The sequence below is a fragment of the Anomaloglossus baeobatrachus genome, chromosome 2 (genome assembly GCF_048569485.1).
Source record: "Anomaloglossus baeobatrachus isolate aAnoBae1 chromosome 2, aAnoBae1.hap1, whole genome shotgun sequence".
Classification (NCBI taxonomy): Eukaryota; Metazoa; Chordata; class Amphibia; order Anura; family Aromobatidae; genus Anomaloglossus; species Anomaloglossus baeobatrachus.
Window position 1 is genome coordinate 445,912,280 of NC_134354.1, and position 19,361 is coordinate 445,931,640.

A 19,361-nucleotide genomic window follows, 5' to 3' on the forward strand; every position below is an offset into this window, starting at 1 on the left:
GCAGGTTAACGCTGCGGGCGGCAGCGTTAGATCTCCTGCTCCCGCTCATTTAATATGCACAGCCGCTGTCCATCACCATGGTGCTGAAATCGCACCATAGTGACGGGCTGGGGGAGCGGTGCATATTATATGAGCCTGCACCCCCTGTGATCGCACATGCCCCCCCTGTGTTAGATATGGCCCCCATGCTGCTGGTCATCTTAAAATAAAAAAGCTTTACTTACCCCCTCCAGCGTTTCTTCCCGGTGTCCCTGCTTCCACTGTGATTAGGCAGGCACGAAGAGAGGAGATCACTCTGCTGTGCCGATCACATGACCGCCACCAAGAACCAGGAAGTGGAGGAACAGAAGCACGGGAGGAGACAGGAGGGAGATCAGCGCTGGAGGAGGTAAGGAAAGAGTGTTTTATTTTACTATAGGCAGCAGCATGGGGGCGATATCTAACACAGGGGAACATGTGCAATCCATAGGGGGCCATAGACAGCACAGGGTAACGTATGCAATCCATAGGGGGCCATAGGCAGCACAAGGGAATGTGTGCAATCCATAGGGGGCCATAGGCAGTACAGGGGAATGTGTGCCAGCACAAGGGGGCTATATTCAATACAAGGGGGCCATATCCAGATTAAGGGGGCTAATTTTAGGATGGGGGGCTATGAGGGACATATACCCTATATGATTTGTTAGACGGACACTGGCATTATAAGATGGACCCCATTTAACATTAAAAAAAAAAATTCTCTTTTCCTTCACCAAATATGGGGGTGCGTCTTATAATCAGGTGCGTCTTATAAAGCGAAAAATACAGTAAATATTTATTTGGTTAATTTCTGTTCTATCTAGCTATCTATCTAGCTATTAATTTGCACAACTTTAACACTTAAAGCACCACTCCAGTGTTTTGTTTTGTTTTGTTTTGTTTTTATTGCACTGCTGGGGGGGGGCTTTAAATCTTAGTCCCCATAGGGGACTTACATTTATCCCACCAGTCCAGCTCTGAAAACTCCCTGCTGGAGTGGTGCTTTAAAATTCAGTAATTAATTTAATTCTGTTCCATGGCAAATGGATGTCACACGGATACCATCCGTGTGCTGTACATGTCTTTCATGGACCCATTGGTAAAGATGGTTGACCTCGGGGAGATCAACATCCAACACCGCAGAGACACCATCACGTGTTTCTCAACACAGTGACAGTAGAACAAGGCCCCCTGGGAAAATATGCAAACAAGAATGCCTCGGAGACACCATTACATGTTTCTCAACGCTGGCAGGAAACTAGCCAGGTCTTTCACCGGGAAGGAACAACCACGGGAAGGGCAGTCTCCAGTCAAGGAAACCGCCTATGCCAAACATGGTATCCATCCACAGACAGCTGTTTCGGGGTATTTTCCCCTCATCAGTGTGGAGTAGGAAACTGGCTAGTGGGAGCAATGCCTAGTAGAACACTACATATGTAAAGATGGTTGACCTCGGGGAGATCAACATCCAACACCGCGGAGACACCATCACATGTTTCTCAACGCAGTGACATTAGAACAAGGCCCCCTGGTAAAATATGCAAAACAAGAATGCCACGGAGACACCATCACATGTTTCTCAACGCTGGCAGGAAACTAGCCAGAATCTTTTTTTTTTTATGGACCCATTGACTTGTATGACTGCCGGATGTGACGTTCCGGCTTTTCGTTTCTATTTCTATCATTATGACCGAGGCCATGGAGACTGGGCAGGTCATGTGATTCGCCGATCGGATGAATTATTTACTTGTTCCCATGGAGATCGAGCTATTCATGTGACAGATCTCCGGACGTGACACCTCACCTGTTTGCTTTTATTATACTACTGCGGTCGAGTCCATAGAAATCAGGCAGGTCAGGTGTTTTAGTGACCGGATATGACGTATTGGACTCGTTCATCGCATACACCAGATCCCTCTTTCTAATAATCGCGGGATGTTTGATCCTATAAAAGGAGCCCCCGGAGTAGCTACTAATCACTCCTGGATGAAGCACGCCTGTTGTGAAACGCGCGTCAGTGTGAGGGGTTTCCGCACCACTCATAGCATTGGATCAGCTGCCTGTTGGTAATATTGGTTACTATTTGAATGGTTATTTGTTCTTCTCTATTTTCTATATATATGAATAATTGATTTGTGTCATATATAACTTTACAACAGGCAATATTTTCCTCTGCCATGTATAGTTAACTCATATTGTATGTAACTATTTATCTGCTATTAAAAATTGTTAAACCTGTATTGTGGGTGCTGGCTCCTCATATCAATACCATACGTCATCTGGGGTGGTCCATTTGGGTTTTATGTGTTTATTAATATTTTATTAATAAAGAATTTTTGAATTATTGAATTTTTGAAATTGGCTTGCTTGTTGTTCATGCATATAGCCTTCTATACTAGTTGTGGTATTGGTGTTTAATTTCTGACAGACAGAATCCCCAAAAAATTGAGAAAATCACATTGTATGATTTTCAATTAATTCATTTGTATTTTATTGCATAAAATAAGTATTTGATCACCTAAGAACCAGCAGGAGTTCTGGCTCTCACAGACCTGTTATTTTTTCTTTAAGAAGCCCTCCTATTCTGTGTTCATTACCTGTATTATTTGCACCTGTTTGAACCTGTTAACTGTATAAAAGACACCTGTCCACACAATCAATCATACTTCAACCTCTCCACCGTAACCAAGACCAAAGAGCAGTTTAAGGACACCAGGGACAAAATTGTAGACCTGCAAAAGCTGGGATGAGCTGCAGGACAATAGGCAAGCAGCTTGGTGAGAAGGCAACAACTGTTGGCACAATTATTAGAAAATAGAAGAAACACAAGCTAACTGTCAATATTATTCAGTCTGAGGTTCCCTAGAATATCTCGCCTCATGATGTAAGAATTATTCTGAGAAAGGTCAGGAATCAGTCCAAAACTACACGTGGGGACCTGGTCAATGACCTGAAGTGAGCTGGAACCACAGTCTCAAAGATTACAGTTATTAACACACTACACACCATAGATTAAAGTACTGCAGGGCATGCAAGGTCACCCTGCTCATGCCAGCACATGTACAGGCCCGTTTGAAGTCCACCAATGACCATTTGGATGATGCAGAGGAGGCATGTGGTTAGGTGAGACCAAAATAGAACTTTTGGTATCTACTCCACTTGCTGTGTTTGGAGGAAAAAGATTGATGAGTACAACCCCAAGAACACCATCCCAACCGTGAAGCATGGGAGTGGAAGCATTATACTTTGGGAGTGCTATTCTGCAAAAGGGATGGGACAACTGCACCACATTGAAGGGAGGATGGATGGGATCATATAGCGTGAAATTTTGGACAACAGCCTCCTTTCTTCAGTAAGAGCATTGAAGATGGGTCGTGGCTGGGTCTTTCAGCATGGCAATGACCCAAAACACACAGTCTGTGCTACTAAGCAGTGGCTCTGTAAGAAGCATTTTAAGGTCCTAGAGTGGCCTAGCCAATCTCCAGACATGAACCCAATAGAAAATCTTTGGAGGGAGTGGAAACTCAATGTTGTCCAGTGACAGCCCCGAAACCTAAAAGATCTGGAGAAGATCTGTATGGAGAAGTGGGCCAAATTCTCTGCTGAGTGCGTCTGTGCAACCGTGGTCATGAACTACAGGAAACGCCTGACCTCTGTAAATGCAAACAAAGGTTTCTTTACCAAATAGTAAGTAATGTTTCTCTTTTGTATCAAATACTTATTTCATGCAATAAAATGCAAATTATTTATTAAAAAAATTATACAATGTGATTTTTTGGGGGGAATTCTGTCTGTCACAGTTGAAGTGTACCTATGATATAAATTACAGACATCTCTATTCTTACTAGGTGGGACAATTGTAAAAAATGTTTACTTTTGAAAGATGACTTTTGAAAATGAAAGGTTAAGAGATTTGGTGAATATATTCTTAATCGCATTACATATTAAAATATGTTGAATTTAAAAATAAAAATATTGGCCAAATAGATATTTCTAGCCTTAAATCCTGTTCTTTATACATCCTATACATGTTTATTTATTCAAAATTATAAAATAACAAATGCATAAATATTAAGCATTTTGTTGCAACCGTTGAAAGCAATCAGATTTGGGTAACAGACAGCACATATAAATAAATTTGTTTTTCTTATCCTACATGTTTTTCTTATCCTACATTGTTCTGTACATTTGCTGCACATAATACCTCCATTAGTATCACATTTAGAAGTTATGAAATATAAAAATTGCAGATAATGAGAAGCTGTTCTATTCCCTGCAATTTCAAATATATTTAGATCCTTAAAATGATTTCAGCCTAAATTATAGAAATATTTTTTATTGATTTAATTTATTAGTTTTGCTCTAGATAACAGTTTACAGATATGGTGAGAATTGGTAACAGACAGCTGTACCGCATCAATGCAGACACCTGTAAAAACATAAGGGAGTAAAATAAAAAATAATCTCATCATGGTTCCTGAGATCCGTTCTCATGGACATGAACCAAAATATAATATATATAAAACACAATGAATATGAGTTAAAATAGCTAAAATAGCGACGTTGGCCGCGTCACAAGCCGTTTGGACAACATTTGCTTTATGCTTTTGCTATATTGCAGGGAAAGGAAGGTAAACAGTGTTGCATTGCAACTCTGACCAGCAAATTCACAATGCCACGCCAGGCACTTGCATTATGCTGTCATGTAACAGAGGCATGTAGCAATTTTTGGCCTTGCAACCCATGTCGTGGCCAAAATCAACGTGTAGCCCTAACCTAAGGCTCTGTCCACCTCTAACTTTTTGCATTTTGTTCAGTGTATATGATGGAATATTGAATGTAAACAGATATACAGTATGTCTTAGACTCTTTTGTATTAACCCCCCCCACTCTCTCCCCCCATCTCAATTACACTTTTCAATTTTTAATTTTTCAATCCAGTTAGAAAAATGTACTCCGATGTATTTGGCATGAACATATACCTAAAGGATACTATGTATAAATATTGTGTAACTTTTAAACAATTCAAACGTATGGTATGTGCACATGTTTTTAAGGCAGATTCCACCTGAAATGCTACTGAAAAATGCTACAAAGAATGAATATATGCACTGCAATGTCCAAACAACTTACAGTGCATATTTTCAGTCTTTTCAACTTTTTTTAAGTGCTTTTGGCTTTGAAATGTGTGAATTGACTAAAAGAAGATACATGACCATTAATCACACTCAATAGTTTCTATAAAAATGTACAACCACTAAAAAATTGCCTGCTAAAATGCCAAAAAAAAAACCACAATAAAAAGGCGCTAGAAAAAGGTGCAGAAATATGGTGCAAGGTTTTTTTCGTTGCATGTTGAGCCAGATTTCTGGCACTTGTAACATAATAAATCTCCCTCAATCTGTCAGTCAAGACTATAGATGCTAAGATTTAGTCAGTGTGACTAGTACCTGCTCTCTTTTAACTCATTGGCATATAAAACCATAGAATAAATTTAACAAATTTATATTTTTAAGTTTGGTTGATGTTTCTGATACATAAATGGGTTGTCCAAGAATACATTGGCTCCTATCACATCATTTAAATGGCAACCTGTCCTAATCACGTAAATAAAGATGAGCTGCAGTCTGAAGAAACACAGCTCCTGAGACTTGGATTTCAACTGACAGAAAACCAATATCGTAAGCACATATACCAGTGAGCTATGACAGGAGAAGAAATAAATCTTCTCAGTTGAGTGCGCACAAAGGAATTTATTCTCCAGCTTTGGTCCTTTTTGCGTAGTTAGCTGAGGAGACTTATTTTTTCTCCTGTTACAAACATGCTCCAGCAGCTCGCAGGTATATGTGCTCATAATTCAATTCCTCAGTCATTTGAGACACAGGTCTGAGAGCTGTTTCTTTCAAGCTGAAGCCTGTCTTGACATATGACTAGAATGGGCTTCCATTTCAATTACATGATGGGGATTATTTTATCACACTCTTGGAGAAGCCTTTTAAAATGTCACTGTTGTTTTAGATGAATTAGCAGTAAGAATGTCTGCTTCTACCTTTAGCTCCTCCCTTTTCTCCATATATCTTTATGAGCACTAGCTGTCATGTCTTATCTCAGTAGTGATAAAGTCTATATTCATGGAAGACAGATTTTGTCAGTGAATTGAAAATATTATGAATAAAATATCAGTCCAGGAGGAGACATAAAAGATTAATCTGAAAAGATATATTGCAAAGTTTGCTATTTTTATGTGTACTATTGATTTATGAAAAAAAAAAAAATAACACGAGTTATAATCAATTCCATTCAAAGTTCCAAAATTTCACTTACTTTATTTACTAGATTATTTTCTTAGCAGAAGCACCAGCTGCAGATATAGCCTAGGCCTAGGGTGTATTCACCTAATATATTCCAGAAGCTGACTGATAATTCACTTATGTGGAAGTGACTTAAAAAGTAAAGACTTCAAACAGGAGAATCATATCTTCTTCTAAGTGACTCACTGATAATAATTAAAAATAACATTGCTAATAATACCTTGTTTCTGGAGAAAAAAAACAAGAGGAATTTGCACTTCTGGGTGACTTGTCTTAAGTTCCTCTCTTTCCTTAGTACAAGAATCACTTGATCATTTTTTATTCAGCCTTCTTGAATTTATTACATACATTATTTATTTACAGAATTTATTACATAATTTTTGCAATTGCTCCATAAATGCCAAACTATCTGTGACTGCAGCCAGGTTGGATACAGTTGCCAAAAGCCCTATGTTTCTTTTCCTTGTAATGTTGAATTCAACACTATGTAATTTCTGGTATACTGCAATTGATTTTATTTATTTTTTTTATTTAACCAAAAGGGTTTATCTCTGATAGCTTGAAAAAGGGGCCCTGGAGCCCCAAAACACATTATTTTTATTGAAATTCTGAAACATTGTGGACTGCTGTGCCAATTTTTAGAAGTTCTAAAATTCCCACCCATGGCTCAGTGTGTAAATGCAGTTTCTTTCAGTCCTAATAAAAAATATTTGTATGTTTCTAAATACAAAGCAAGGGGATTATTTAATCATTTTAATTTATTTTGGGAAACACTGTTATTGGGGAATGAGAGTGAGAGGCAGGTATGGGGAAGGGACAGAGGCGTAATGATCGCGGTCGCAGAGATTACGACCAGGCCTAGCAGGGTTAGGGGCCCGGTGTCCGCCCTGAAGAGAAGCAGCTGGCTCATTTCAGTGAGAGCGGAGTTGTGCTGTTCAGTGTTGTACTGCCAATGGTGGCCAATCATGGCGCCCATGAGTCAGGGCGACACCGGGCCCCCTTCGCCCGTCATCAAACAAAGCAAAGATGAGAGAGGGAGCAGAGCGCTCCACTCCATCATTTATCATTCCCCCCTGCGCTCGATATCTCAGCGGAGCGCTTGTCACGTCACTACTGCGCGCCACTGTGCTGAGACATGCAGGACGCTCTGACCGTAACAGCAGGGGAACGAGGAGGGTGAGTACTTATTTATTTGTTTTTTAATCAGTGAATAAACAATGACCAGAGGCCTAGGGGGTGCATTAAACGGTATGTGGGCTGCATAATACAATATGAATGACTAAGTGGGTTACCTTATACATGAACTATGGAGATGCATTAAAATACATAGAGGACTCTAGGGTGCATTAAATTGTATCAGGGGCTGCATAATACAATATGAAGGACTATGGGGGCTGCATTATAATACATATAGGACTATGGGAGCTGCATTATAATACATATAGGACTATGGGGCTGCATTATAATACATGCAGGACTATGGGGCTGCATTATATTATATGGAGGACTAATGGGGTTACCTTACACGTGGACTATGGGGGTGCATTATAATATACAGAGGATTATGGAAGTGCATTATAATATATGGAGAAATATGGGGGTGTATTATAATATATGGAGGACTATGGGGGTGCATTATACTATATGGAGGACTATTGGGGTGCATTATAATACATGGAGGACAATGGGGTGCAGTATAATACATGGAGGACTATGGGAGGTGCATTATAATAATTGGAGGACTATGAGGGCTACCTTATACATAGAGGACTATGGGAAGTGCATTATAATACATATAGCACTATAGGGGTGCATTCTAATATATGAAGGGTTTTGTGGGACCCATTATACTATATGGAATGCTATGAGGGGGCCATTATATTATTTGGAGAGGAAGCCTTTATACTTCATGGAGGGCCACTATACTGTATGCAAGCAATTATGCAGTGTGAAGGTTTGTGTGCCCAGCACTATATAAGTGCACTACACAGGAATGGAGACCCCAGTTGTCAGGGCATTAGTTCCTTTGGCCTGGGCACGTTAAATCTGCAGCCTTGTTGTTGCTCTGACTAATTGCTGAATTTTTGGAGGAAATTATATTCGTCTTTTGTTGCTTTTCTATATATATATATATATATATATATATATGATCCACAAGGTAGAGATGAACAGGTCGCACTCCAATGGTCAAATAAAGAATTTCTTTTATTCCACGATCACATCAGGGTACAGGTAGTGAGGGAGGATGAGGGGGTGCCACGTCGGACGACGGCAGCCGTTTCGCAAGTAACCTTGCTTCTACGGGTCCTGAGGAAGGAGACGGTCCTTGTCTCCGAAACGCGTTGGAATGCTGCAATAAAAAAGAAACTTCTTCATTAATCCTGCATTGTGGTTTTTAGCGCGGTTTAAACCCGTTTTCCCCCCTTTTCCATATACTTCTATTTTTCGGGGCCGCTGCTTTTAACCTTGCTGACACTCATAAGCGATCTAAGGAGTTGTGACTTGCACAACCATATCAGGTGAGTGTATATTTTTTCTCCTTATCATTCAAGTTATATCGGGTAAGACCCTATTTGCGCTTTCTGTCTCCCCATCTCTAGTAACCACAAGTTTTAGACCCCTAGGTGGGCGTTTCCTAACCGCCTGGTCCCACCAACGGTGTGCCTGTCTTGCCCTGAGGGGGGGTGACTAGGGTTTCAGGTCGGCTGTATGTAACTCTACCGCCCCGTGCTCGGCATCCGAGACGCTTGGATCCGGACCTCAGTGAGTGGCTCGAGGGTCTCCGGACCCGGGGGGTCCTGCGGTCACGTCGATCAAAAAGGGGTTGGTGGTTTGGGGACGTAGTTGTACGGCTGGAGCCGTGGTTAAGTTCGTGACGCCACCCATGGGATGTGGTGAAGGTGGACACCACCGCAGCAGTTACGGGGCACCCGGAGGAGATGTTGTGCAGCAAGTTGTTAACCCCTTCATGGGCAGGGATGGTGGCCCTGGGACCCGTTGGGGGTTGATTGGCGGTGCAGGGAGATGGGCGGCCAGAGGGCACTGATGTACTCACTATTAGTAAACACACGAGTCTCTGGTAACCCAAGGTGATGGTGGTCGGTGCCCGCAGCCGGCCGCAGTCTGGTCCCCCACCCGGTTGGTAGTCTCCGTCTTTCTCCTGCACCTGTTTGTGATGGTGGACTACCTGCCCCTGCAATGTCAGGAGTCCGCTACCGGCTTGTGGTTGCCTGAGGAGCCCTTTTGCCCGCAGACGCTGGCCCGTGGGATCTCTGAGCCGTGGCGGTGGCATTCTATCCCCCTCGTTGGGCTGTTGTCTTCAGTCAGGACTTTGGGTGGGACAGGACGTCTAGTCCTGGCCGCAATCAGTGAATTAGCTAGCCCCCAGTAGCTTCTGGACCTAGCTTCAGGGTCTGAGTACCCCCCTTTGTGCTCCGGTTTCCGAGTCGGTTCCGCGGGTCGTTACCGGCGGGCCACTACCCTGTCCCGGTCCACCACGGTTCCACTGAGCCGTCTTCTCAGCTCCTGCAGACAGGGACCGCCATCTGCCTCTTAGCCAGCAGTACCAGGACTCCTACCCTGGCACCGGTTTAGTTTTGGGGTCTCTCCTCTGCTGGAGCTGCACACAGCTCCAGCCCACACACCTCTCCACTTGACCTCTAGACTTGACTTTCTGAACTAGACTGCACTTTTCCGCCCAAGGCTGTCTGAGACTCCTCGGTGGGCATCTTTCAACTGCCTGGTTCCGCCCCCTGGTGTGTCCATCAAGCTCTGAGGGGGGGTGACTAGGGTTTTATGTGTTTGGCTGCTGTCACCTGTTAGGGAACGGTGTAGTGCGGGGCCCTATCTGTGACTACCTGGCTGGCCAGGGCGTCACATAACCCTGTGAGGGAAGGTATTATGCGAGGGCCTAATGTGTGACTACCTGGTTTTGCCAGGGCGTCACATGTGTTTGTATGCCTGCATGTCCGCTAAAGGAATCTGCACCATCACATTTAAAAACACAAAATTTTGCACAGCCACCTCATTTGACTCAGGGAATGTCATAGACTGTTTTGAGGGGAAAATGTAACTCTGCACTTTACAGTTAATCGCCAAAAAACTTGCTTACATTAAAGTCAATGGAGCTGGGAGCTACAGGTCATTAATAACAGCTCTGATTGGTTGCTATAGGCAACAAAGGACATTCTTAGTATAAGACAGCTTATGTATGAGGTAATATGATTTTGGTGGAGACCGACACACACAGAGACAGACACACAGAGACAGACACACAGAGACTCACAGAGACACACACACAGAGACAGAGACACAGACAGAGACACACACAGAGACAGACAGATACAAACTCACATACAGACAGACAGAAACACACGTTGACAGAGACGCACGGAGACTGATACAGAGACACACACACACACACACACACACAATGAGAAACAAAGTACTTGAGATATATCAGTCTGGAAAAAGGTTATAAAGCCATTTTAAAGCATTGAGACTCAAGCAAACCACAGTGAGAGCCATTACCTGCAAATAGCGAAAACATGTAACAGAAATTACCTGAATTATCTTACAGCAATGACTCATCAAAGAGGTCACAAAAGACCCCACAAAAACATCCATAGAACTAATATTACTACAAACATTTCCACAGTTCCTACAAGGGAATATCGCAAAACATTGTCGACCACTCCAAAATGACTACATATACAACAAAAGAAGAGATGGAGTTCCCAGGTCAATTAAAATTGTAAACTTTATTTCCATACATAATATAATATATTGAATAAATTACCTACAAAAGATTATATACACAGATATGTTACAGAAAAAAATGAGTAAAAGGGGATGGATAGTACCCCCAAACTAGGTGATACGGCTACAAATACATGTGGCGGTTAAAATTTAGCCATTTTTGTAAGGAAAGGTAAGATTAAACTATAAGTACATACCTATCAGCAATAAATTAGTCACAATGGACGCTAGTAAAGTGCAGTTATTTGCTTACCCATTTGTATTCTAAATTGCCCCCAAAAAGGTTAGCGTGCCCACCAGGATTAAGACAGAACCCGCCTAAGATCCATAGAACTGCAGGCCTCACTTAAGGTCAGTGTTCATGACTCCACCATAAGAAAGAGACTGGGCAAAAATGGCCTGCATGGCAGAGTGTTAACCCCTTCCCGACCGGCCGATTTTTCGCTTTCCTTTTTTTTTTTTCGCCATTTTTCTTCTGAGAGACGTAACTTTTTTATTTTTCAGTCAATATGGTCATGTGAGGGCTCATTTTTTTTTGCGGAACGAGCTGTACTTTTAAATCAAACCATAAGTTTTACCATATATCGTACTGGAAAATGGCAAAAAAAATCCAAATGCAGAAAAATTGCAAAAAAAGTGCGATAGCACTATTGTTTTTGAGATATTTTATTCACTGTGTTCACTATATGGTAAAACTGATGTGTGGGTGTGATGCCTGAGGTCAGTGTGAGCTTGTAGACACCAAATATGTATAGGTTGACTTTTATATAAGGGGTTAAAAAAAATCGGAAGTTTGTCCGAAAAAAGTGGCACACGTTTTACACCATATTCCGTGACCCATAGCGTTCTCATTTTTCGTGATCTCTGACTCAGTGATGGCTTATTTTTTGCATCTTGAGCTGATGTTTTTAACGGTATCATTTTTGCGCAGATGCTACTTTTTGATCGCCTGTTATTACATTTTGCGCAAAAGTTGTGGCGACAAAAAAACGTAATTTTGGTGTTTGAAATTTTTTTGCACTACGCCGTTTACTGATCAGATTAATTGATTTTATATTTTGATATATCGGGCGTTTCTGAACGCGGCGATACCAAATGTGTGTATATTTTTATTTTTTTTAACCCTTTAATTTTCAATGGGGCGAAAGGGGGGTGATTTGAACTGTTAGGTTTTTGTTGTTTTTTTAATTTTTTAAAACTTTTTTTTTTACTTTTTTTTTTTATTTTACTAGTCCCCCTAGGGGGCTACATGGATCAACAATCCGATCGCTCTGCCCTATCTGCTGATCACAGCTACAGAGCTGTAAACAGCAGATACGCTCACTTTCTGCTTCACTCGGCTCCTGGCCGAGTGAAACTGAAAGTAATTCATGGCAGGTACATGAGTCCCCACATGACCCTGTGCTACCATGACAACCACCAGAAGTCACGTGATCATGTCACGTAACTTCCGGTATTGTTCAGTAAGTAAAAGTTTACCGCTGATACCGTTATAATGGCGCTGTCACATATTGGCAGCACCATTTAAGGGGTTAAACGGCACGAGCAGATAACGATTCTGCTCGTGCCTAGCTTGCACACATCTCAGTAGTGAAAATCAGCTGAGATGTGCGCCGATCGCGGCATGCTGCCGGCGGCAGACCACGGGCAGTAACATTATGATCGCTAGGACGTAATATTACTGCCCGCGATCATTAAGGGGTTAAGCAAAAATCACTGCTGAGCAAAAGGAGCATAAACGCGTGTCTCAATTTTGCCAGAAAACATCTTGATGATCTCCAAGACGTTTGTGAGAATACTCTATGGATTGACGAGACAAGAGTTAAACATGTGGAGTTGTATGACCCATTATGTCTGGCATAGAAGTAAGACAGCATTTTAGAAAAGGAACATCATACCAACAGTAAAATATGGTGGTGGTAGTGCGATGGTCTGAGGCTGTTTTGTTGCTTCAGGACCTGGAAGACTTGATGTGGTAAATAGAACCATGAATTCTGAAGTCTAGCAAAAAATCCTGAAGGAGAATGTCCGTCCATCGGTTCATGACATAAAGCTAAAGCACACTTGGGTTATGCAGCAGAACCATGATCCAAAGCACATTAAGTCCATCTCTGAATGGCTTAAGAAAAACAAAATTAAGACTTTGACTGTCCTTGTCAAATTCCTTCCCATAATCTGATTGAGAGGCTATGGCATGAACTTAAGGCGGTTCATGCTTTTAAATCCTCCAATGTAGCTAAATTAAAACGATTCTGCAAAAATGAGTAGGCCAAAATTCCTCAAGCGTTGTAAAAGACTCATTGCCAGTAATTGAAAACACTTGATTGCAGTTGTTGCTGCTAAAGGTGGGCTAACCACTTATTAGGTTTAGGGGGCAATCACTTTTTCACACAGGGCCCTGTAGATTTGGATTTCGTATTCCCTTAAAAATAAAGACCTTTATTTATAAACTGCATTTTGTGTTTTACTTGTGTTTTCTTTGTCTAATATTTACATTTGTTTGGTTATCTGAAACATTGAAGTGTGACAATCATGCAAAAGAATAAGAATCAGGAATGAGGTAAACACTTTTTCACATCACTGTAAATCACATTTCTCCCTGTAGTCAGCTGGGCAGGATTTTAATGCTATTTATCTGCAGATTAATCCTATATCTTCAGGAAAATACTATGTTGGACATAACAAGTAGTCTTTCTGGCCATGTAGAGAAGCTTGATCGCCATGTTTTCCATGTTTGCTTTCAGCCTGTTCTGTAAGCTATGCAAATGTTTTAAATAACAATGACAAATGTGATGTAATCTTACACGGTCAGGAATATATGTTACATTTATTATTTATCTAATTCTACAGTTTGGATTTAGCGGACATTTGTGAATCCCTCTTGATTTTACATGGAAAGGTTTCATGCTGCAGTATCTTTAAAAAAAATTTCTGTTCACAGCAGTCACTTTCAGTTGAAAGAGAATCACGGGACTGTTCAGAAAGTTACTCCGAGGACCCCTGGAGGATAACAGAAGAACAACGAGACTACTACACTAACCAGTTCAAATCCCTTCAACCTGATCTGAATTCCTTTATTTCCGGTAAGTCAGATGGATATTTTGCATATTTTTTTTGTTAACATGGGTTGAATGGTTTTTCAGCATTTATTTTTTTTTTTTAGAATATTCCTTTCGTAAGTAGACTGGAAACTCCCATGAGTTAGCTCCTATTTACTTCTTGGAGATTTCAAAGTGCTGGTGTACTGTACATGGCTTCCCACAATCAGATTTCTTTATTGGTTTATCTTAGTCTGAATCTAAGGTATTTTAAATGATGAGTTTGACCATCTTTTTCAGTTGGATTCCACCTGAAATCTGCCTGAAAAAGGTCTAACAAAACTGCAAAAAGAATGAACAGTAATGTCAAAAGGACTCGCCGTACATATGTTCTGCCTTTTGTAACTTCTTTTAATTGCTGAGTGCATCAAAACCACTGGTCCATCATTTTGGTGGCTGTTACTATCTTATTAAATAAAAAAAAAAAAAAGGAAAAGATGCTACACAAAAATGACAAAAAATACGCCAAACAACATACAGCTGTCATTTTCCTGGTATTTTCTGCTTTATGCTGGTATACTAGGGTCTATAAGACATACCCTTAGCCCAATTTTACAAATCTGATATTCTTAGCCTGAATATGTACTGCAAAGGCTCAACCGGCTGGAGGCATATATCGTGGCTTTTGAGTTCAGGAAACCCACATTTAGTCTAACCCTGTGGTCCGTACTAGGAACATGAATGTGAAACCGGCCTAAAGCAATAAAGATCCTTGTCGGTAAGTATAAACATTGCTATAGGCAGTTCAATAGATTTAAATTCTTATTTAAATCCTGGCTTCCAATCTTCAGTGATGTTCCCTTTACCCCCAGGCAGTGATTAATAGCTGCCACCTGTATGCACACTTCCCATGTATAGACCAGAACCAGCATTGCAATCAGCCTTCAAGACTTGTTATTGCTAAGAGGCAAGTCATGAAGGATTTAAAATGTATATTCAATAAAAATGACCTCTCAATCTTGTCAGCTGTGATTTACATGAGTTGATACACACAGCACTTCTGGGGTCGTGCTCAAGTAGGGTCGAAAACCGTCTCAAGCAGATGTAGAAACTTGGCACTCAAGATAAATTTGAATAGTGGGCCATAGACCACTATTCACATTTATCTTGAGTGCCAAGTTTCTACATCTACTAGCTGGGATTTACATGTCACATGTGACCCTCAGAATTGGCACCATGCAATTTGTTAAATATCAGCTTTAGGCCTCCTTCACACATCCATGTCTCCAGTACGTGTGTGTCTCACCGGAGACACGGACACACATAGACCCATTAAATTCAATGGGTTTGCGCACACGTCCGTGTTTTCACACGGACCATGTATCCGAGTGGACCACACGCATGCCCATGTGTGCCACTCGGTGACATGCCTGTTTTCTGCCAGCAGCAGAGTTGTCACATGGACCGCACACTGATGTTATCCTTGTGATGTCAGGGTCACATACCAAAGAAAACTCCTGTCCCTTAAAAATAATGAATTTTTACACTTACCTGTCTTCAGCGCTGCTGTTTCTACCTCTGCTGTTGCTTCCAGGCCTGCTCATTATGCTTATGCATATTCACTGCACTGACCACCGACCCAGAAGCAACAGCAGCGCTGGAGACAGACGCACCTGAGACAGGTAAGTATACAAGTTTATGCTGTCCGTGTGCTAACCGATGTCACACGGATAGCACAGGGACAGCACACATAGAAAACACACGGATTGCCATATGTACCGTCCCCATGCACTGTCACACACGTGCGTTAAATGCACAGATGTGTGACAGAGGCCTTAAAAAGACAAAGCAAAGCATCAAAAATTCTAGTAATAATTTCCAGGCAAGATGCCAAAAATTACTAATGGTTAGTTAGGTGGTTGGATGCAGCATAAGAATGAAACTACTTATGAGAAACTTTTTTCTCACATGCTCAAGATCCTTTTTCATTATGACTTTTAGACACTTGTTAACTTATGCAAAAATGTTAAATGTAAAAACATTTTTGTCTGCATGATCTATCAAGTGTCATTGTTTTCCATTATTTTCTAAGAATTTACCAATATACATAGATTGTACCAAGTTCTCCAATCTTTCAAGAGATTTCTAATAAAAACAAGGTATTTTCTTTCTAAAGGCCACTTTACACACAGAGATAAATCTGCGGCAGATCTGTGGTTGCAGTAAAATTGTGGACAATCAGTGCCAGGTTTGTGGCTGTGTACAAATGGAACAATATGTCCATGATTTCACTGCAACCACAGATCTGCCAAAAATTTATCTCTGTGTGTAAAGTGGCCTTTAGGCTGATTATTCTCCTATAATTTAAACACTAAACAATCCAGAATTATGAGAATATAGACCAGAAGACTGGATCTGTCAGGTTTTTCATGCCACCCAAACAACAGGTGGCATAAGTCAGGAATGGACTCCCTAATCACAGTCACCTATGTTTTACTGTTGGCATTGCAAAGACATCAACATACAGTGCAGACCAAAAGTTTGGACACACCTCATTCAAAGAGTTTTCTTTATTTTCATGACTTTGAAAATTGTAGATTCACATTGAAGGCATCAAAACTATGAATTAACACATGTGGAATGAAATACTTAACAAAAAAGTGTGAAACAACTGAAAATATGTCTTATATTCTAGGTTCTTCAAAGTAGCCACCTTTTACTTTGATTACTGCTTTGCAGACTCTATGCATTCTCTTGATGAGCTTCAAGAGGTAGTCACCGGAAATGGTTTTCACTTCACAGGTGGACCCTGTCAGGTTTAATAAGTGGGATTTCTTGCCTTATAAATTGGGTTGGAACCATCAGTTGTGCTGTGCAGACATCTGGTGGATATACAGCTTATAATCCTACTGAATAGACTGTTAGCTGCTTTTTTCTTACCATAATACAAATTCTAAGTAAGAAAAACAAGTGGCCATCATTACTTTAAGAAATGAAGGTTAATCAGTCCGAAAAATTGGGAAATTTTGAAATTGTCCCCAAGTTCAGTGTCAAAAACCATCAAACGCTGCAAAGAAACTGGCTCACATGAGGACCACCCCAGAAAATGAAGACCAAGACTCCCCTCTGCTGCGGAGGATAAGTTTATCTGAGTCACCAGCCTCAGAAATCGCAGGTTAACAGCAGCTCAGATTAGAGACTAGGTGAATGCCACACAGAGTTCTAGCAGCAGACACATCTCTAGAACAACTTTTAAGAGGAGACTTTGTGCAGCAGGCCTTCATGGTAAAATAGCTGCTAGGAAACCACTGCTAAGGACAGGCAACAAGCAGAAGAGACTTGTTTGGGCTAAAGAACACAAGGAATGGACATTAGACCAGTGGAAATCAGTGCTTTGGTCTGATGAGTCCAAATTTGAGATCTTTGGATCCAACCACCGTGTCTTTGTGTGACGCAGAAAAGGTGAATGGATGGACTCTACACACCTGGTTCCCACCGTGAAGCATGGAGGAGGAGGTGTGATGATGTGGGGGTGCTTTGCTGGTGACACTGTTGGGGATTTAAAGGTATACTGAACCAGCATGGCTACCACAGCATATTGCAGCGGCATGCTATTCCATTCGGTTTGTGTTTAGTTGGACCATCATTTATTTTTCACCAGGATAATAACCCCAAACACACCTCCAGGCTGTGTAAGGGCTATTTAACTAAGAAGGAGAGTGATGGGGTGCTACGCCAGATGACCTGGTTTCCACAGTCATCAGACCTGAACCCAATCGAGATGGTTTGGGGTGAGCTGGACCGCAGAGTGAAGACAAAAGGGCCAACAAGTGCTAAGCATCTCTGGGAACTCCTTCAAGACTGTTTGAAGACCATTTAAGGTGACTACCTCTTGAAGCTCATCAAGAGAATTAAAAGGTGGCTACTTTGAAGAACCTAGAATATAAGACATATTTTCAGTTGTTTCACACTTTTTTGTTAAGTATTTCATTCCACATGTGTTAATTCATAGTTTTGATGCCTTCAATGTGAATCTACAATTATTTCATGAAGATAAAGAAAACTCCTTGAATGAGAAGGTGTGTCCAAACGTTTGGTCTGTACTATACATTTGGCAAACATTGGGTAATTGTGTAAAATTGTCAGAACATAAGATTCCAAATCACCTACCTTTTGGTAATCCAAAAATATATAGAAAAAATTAATTCATATAATAATAAACAACATAAAAAAAAAATAAAACTCCAGTACTGCACTTCTTCTGCTCACCTTCCTACCACACCTTAAAAAAGTGAATAAAAGTGATCAAAAATTCATATATATCAAAATCTTCAAATTGCCCCATATAAAACAAGTTCATATACTTCAACGCAAAAGAATAAAATAAAACAACATTGTTTTTATAAAGTTGTGAAAGTTTTATTTGCAGTAAAATATGAAAACACCAATATATATTTGCCATATTTGTACTGACCTAGAAAATCATATTGTCATGTTATCTTTACTGCACAATGAAAGGCGTAAAAACAAAAAGCAATGGTGAAACAGCAGGTTTTTTTTCGCCAATTCTTCAGGCAGAATGTGCTTCATGTTTATTCAGTACATAATAGGCTAAAGTGAATAGTATCATTCAAAAGTACAACTCGTCCAACTCTGTACATATACAGCTCCAGTATAAGAAGAAAAATCCAGCTTCCGGAGTTGTAGTAAAACTATTGCAAAATTTTATTGAAGGACGTCAAAATTAATGTGATGACAAGAACAAAAATAGGGAGCCCTTATACGGCATAAGGCTACGCGTTTCGAACGCTGCCTGCGTTCTTTGTCAAGCCAGACAAAGCTTGACAAACAACGCAGGCAGTGTTCGAAATGCGTAGCCTTATGCCGTATAAGGGCTCCCTATTTTTGTCCTTGTCATCACATTAATTTTGACGTCCTTCAATAAAATTTTGCAATAGTTTTACTACAACTCCGGTAGCTGGATTTTTTCTTCTACTATTGGACCCTTGCACTGCCAGAGTGTAATCCGTGCATGCCGGACCTTGCCCCAGTTGAGCTGGATTACCTTCCTTCTTTCTCAACAGCTCCAGTATGTCGATGGAAAAAAAGTAATGGCTATTGGGAGGAAAAAAACTAGAATTGTCTCTGTCAGGAAGAGATTAGAAAGGAGCCAGGATGGGCTATTGGGGACATTTATCAAGGCATTTTCAACAGTTTTCTGGTGTCACAAAATCTA

General features: G+C 40.8%; 1 protein-coding gene across 2 annotated transcripts in view; it reads left to right on the forward strand.

The window, feature by feature from the left end:
• Positions 1–19,361, forward strand: part of REPS2 (RALBP1 associated Eps domain containing 2) — a 293,374-nt gene that overhangs the window by 154,460 nt on the left and 119,553 nt on the right. The window contains exon 6 of one of the 2 annotated variants that reach the window (XM_075336286.1): positions 14,032–14,170. In XM_075336286.1, coding sequence (XP_075192401.1) covers positions 14,032–14,170 — 139 coding nt within the window. Of the gene's footprint in view, positions 1–14,028; positions 14,171–19,361 lie in introns of both variants that reach the window. The other variant, XM_075336285.1, reaches the window with a different exon arrangement.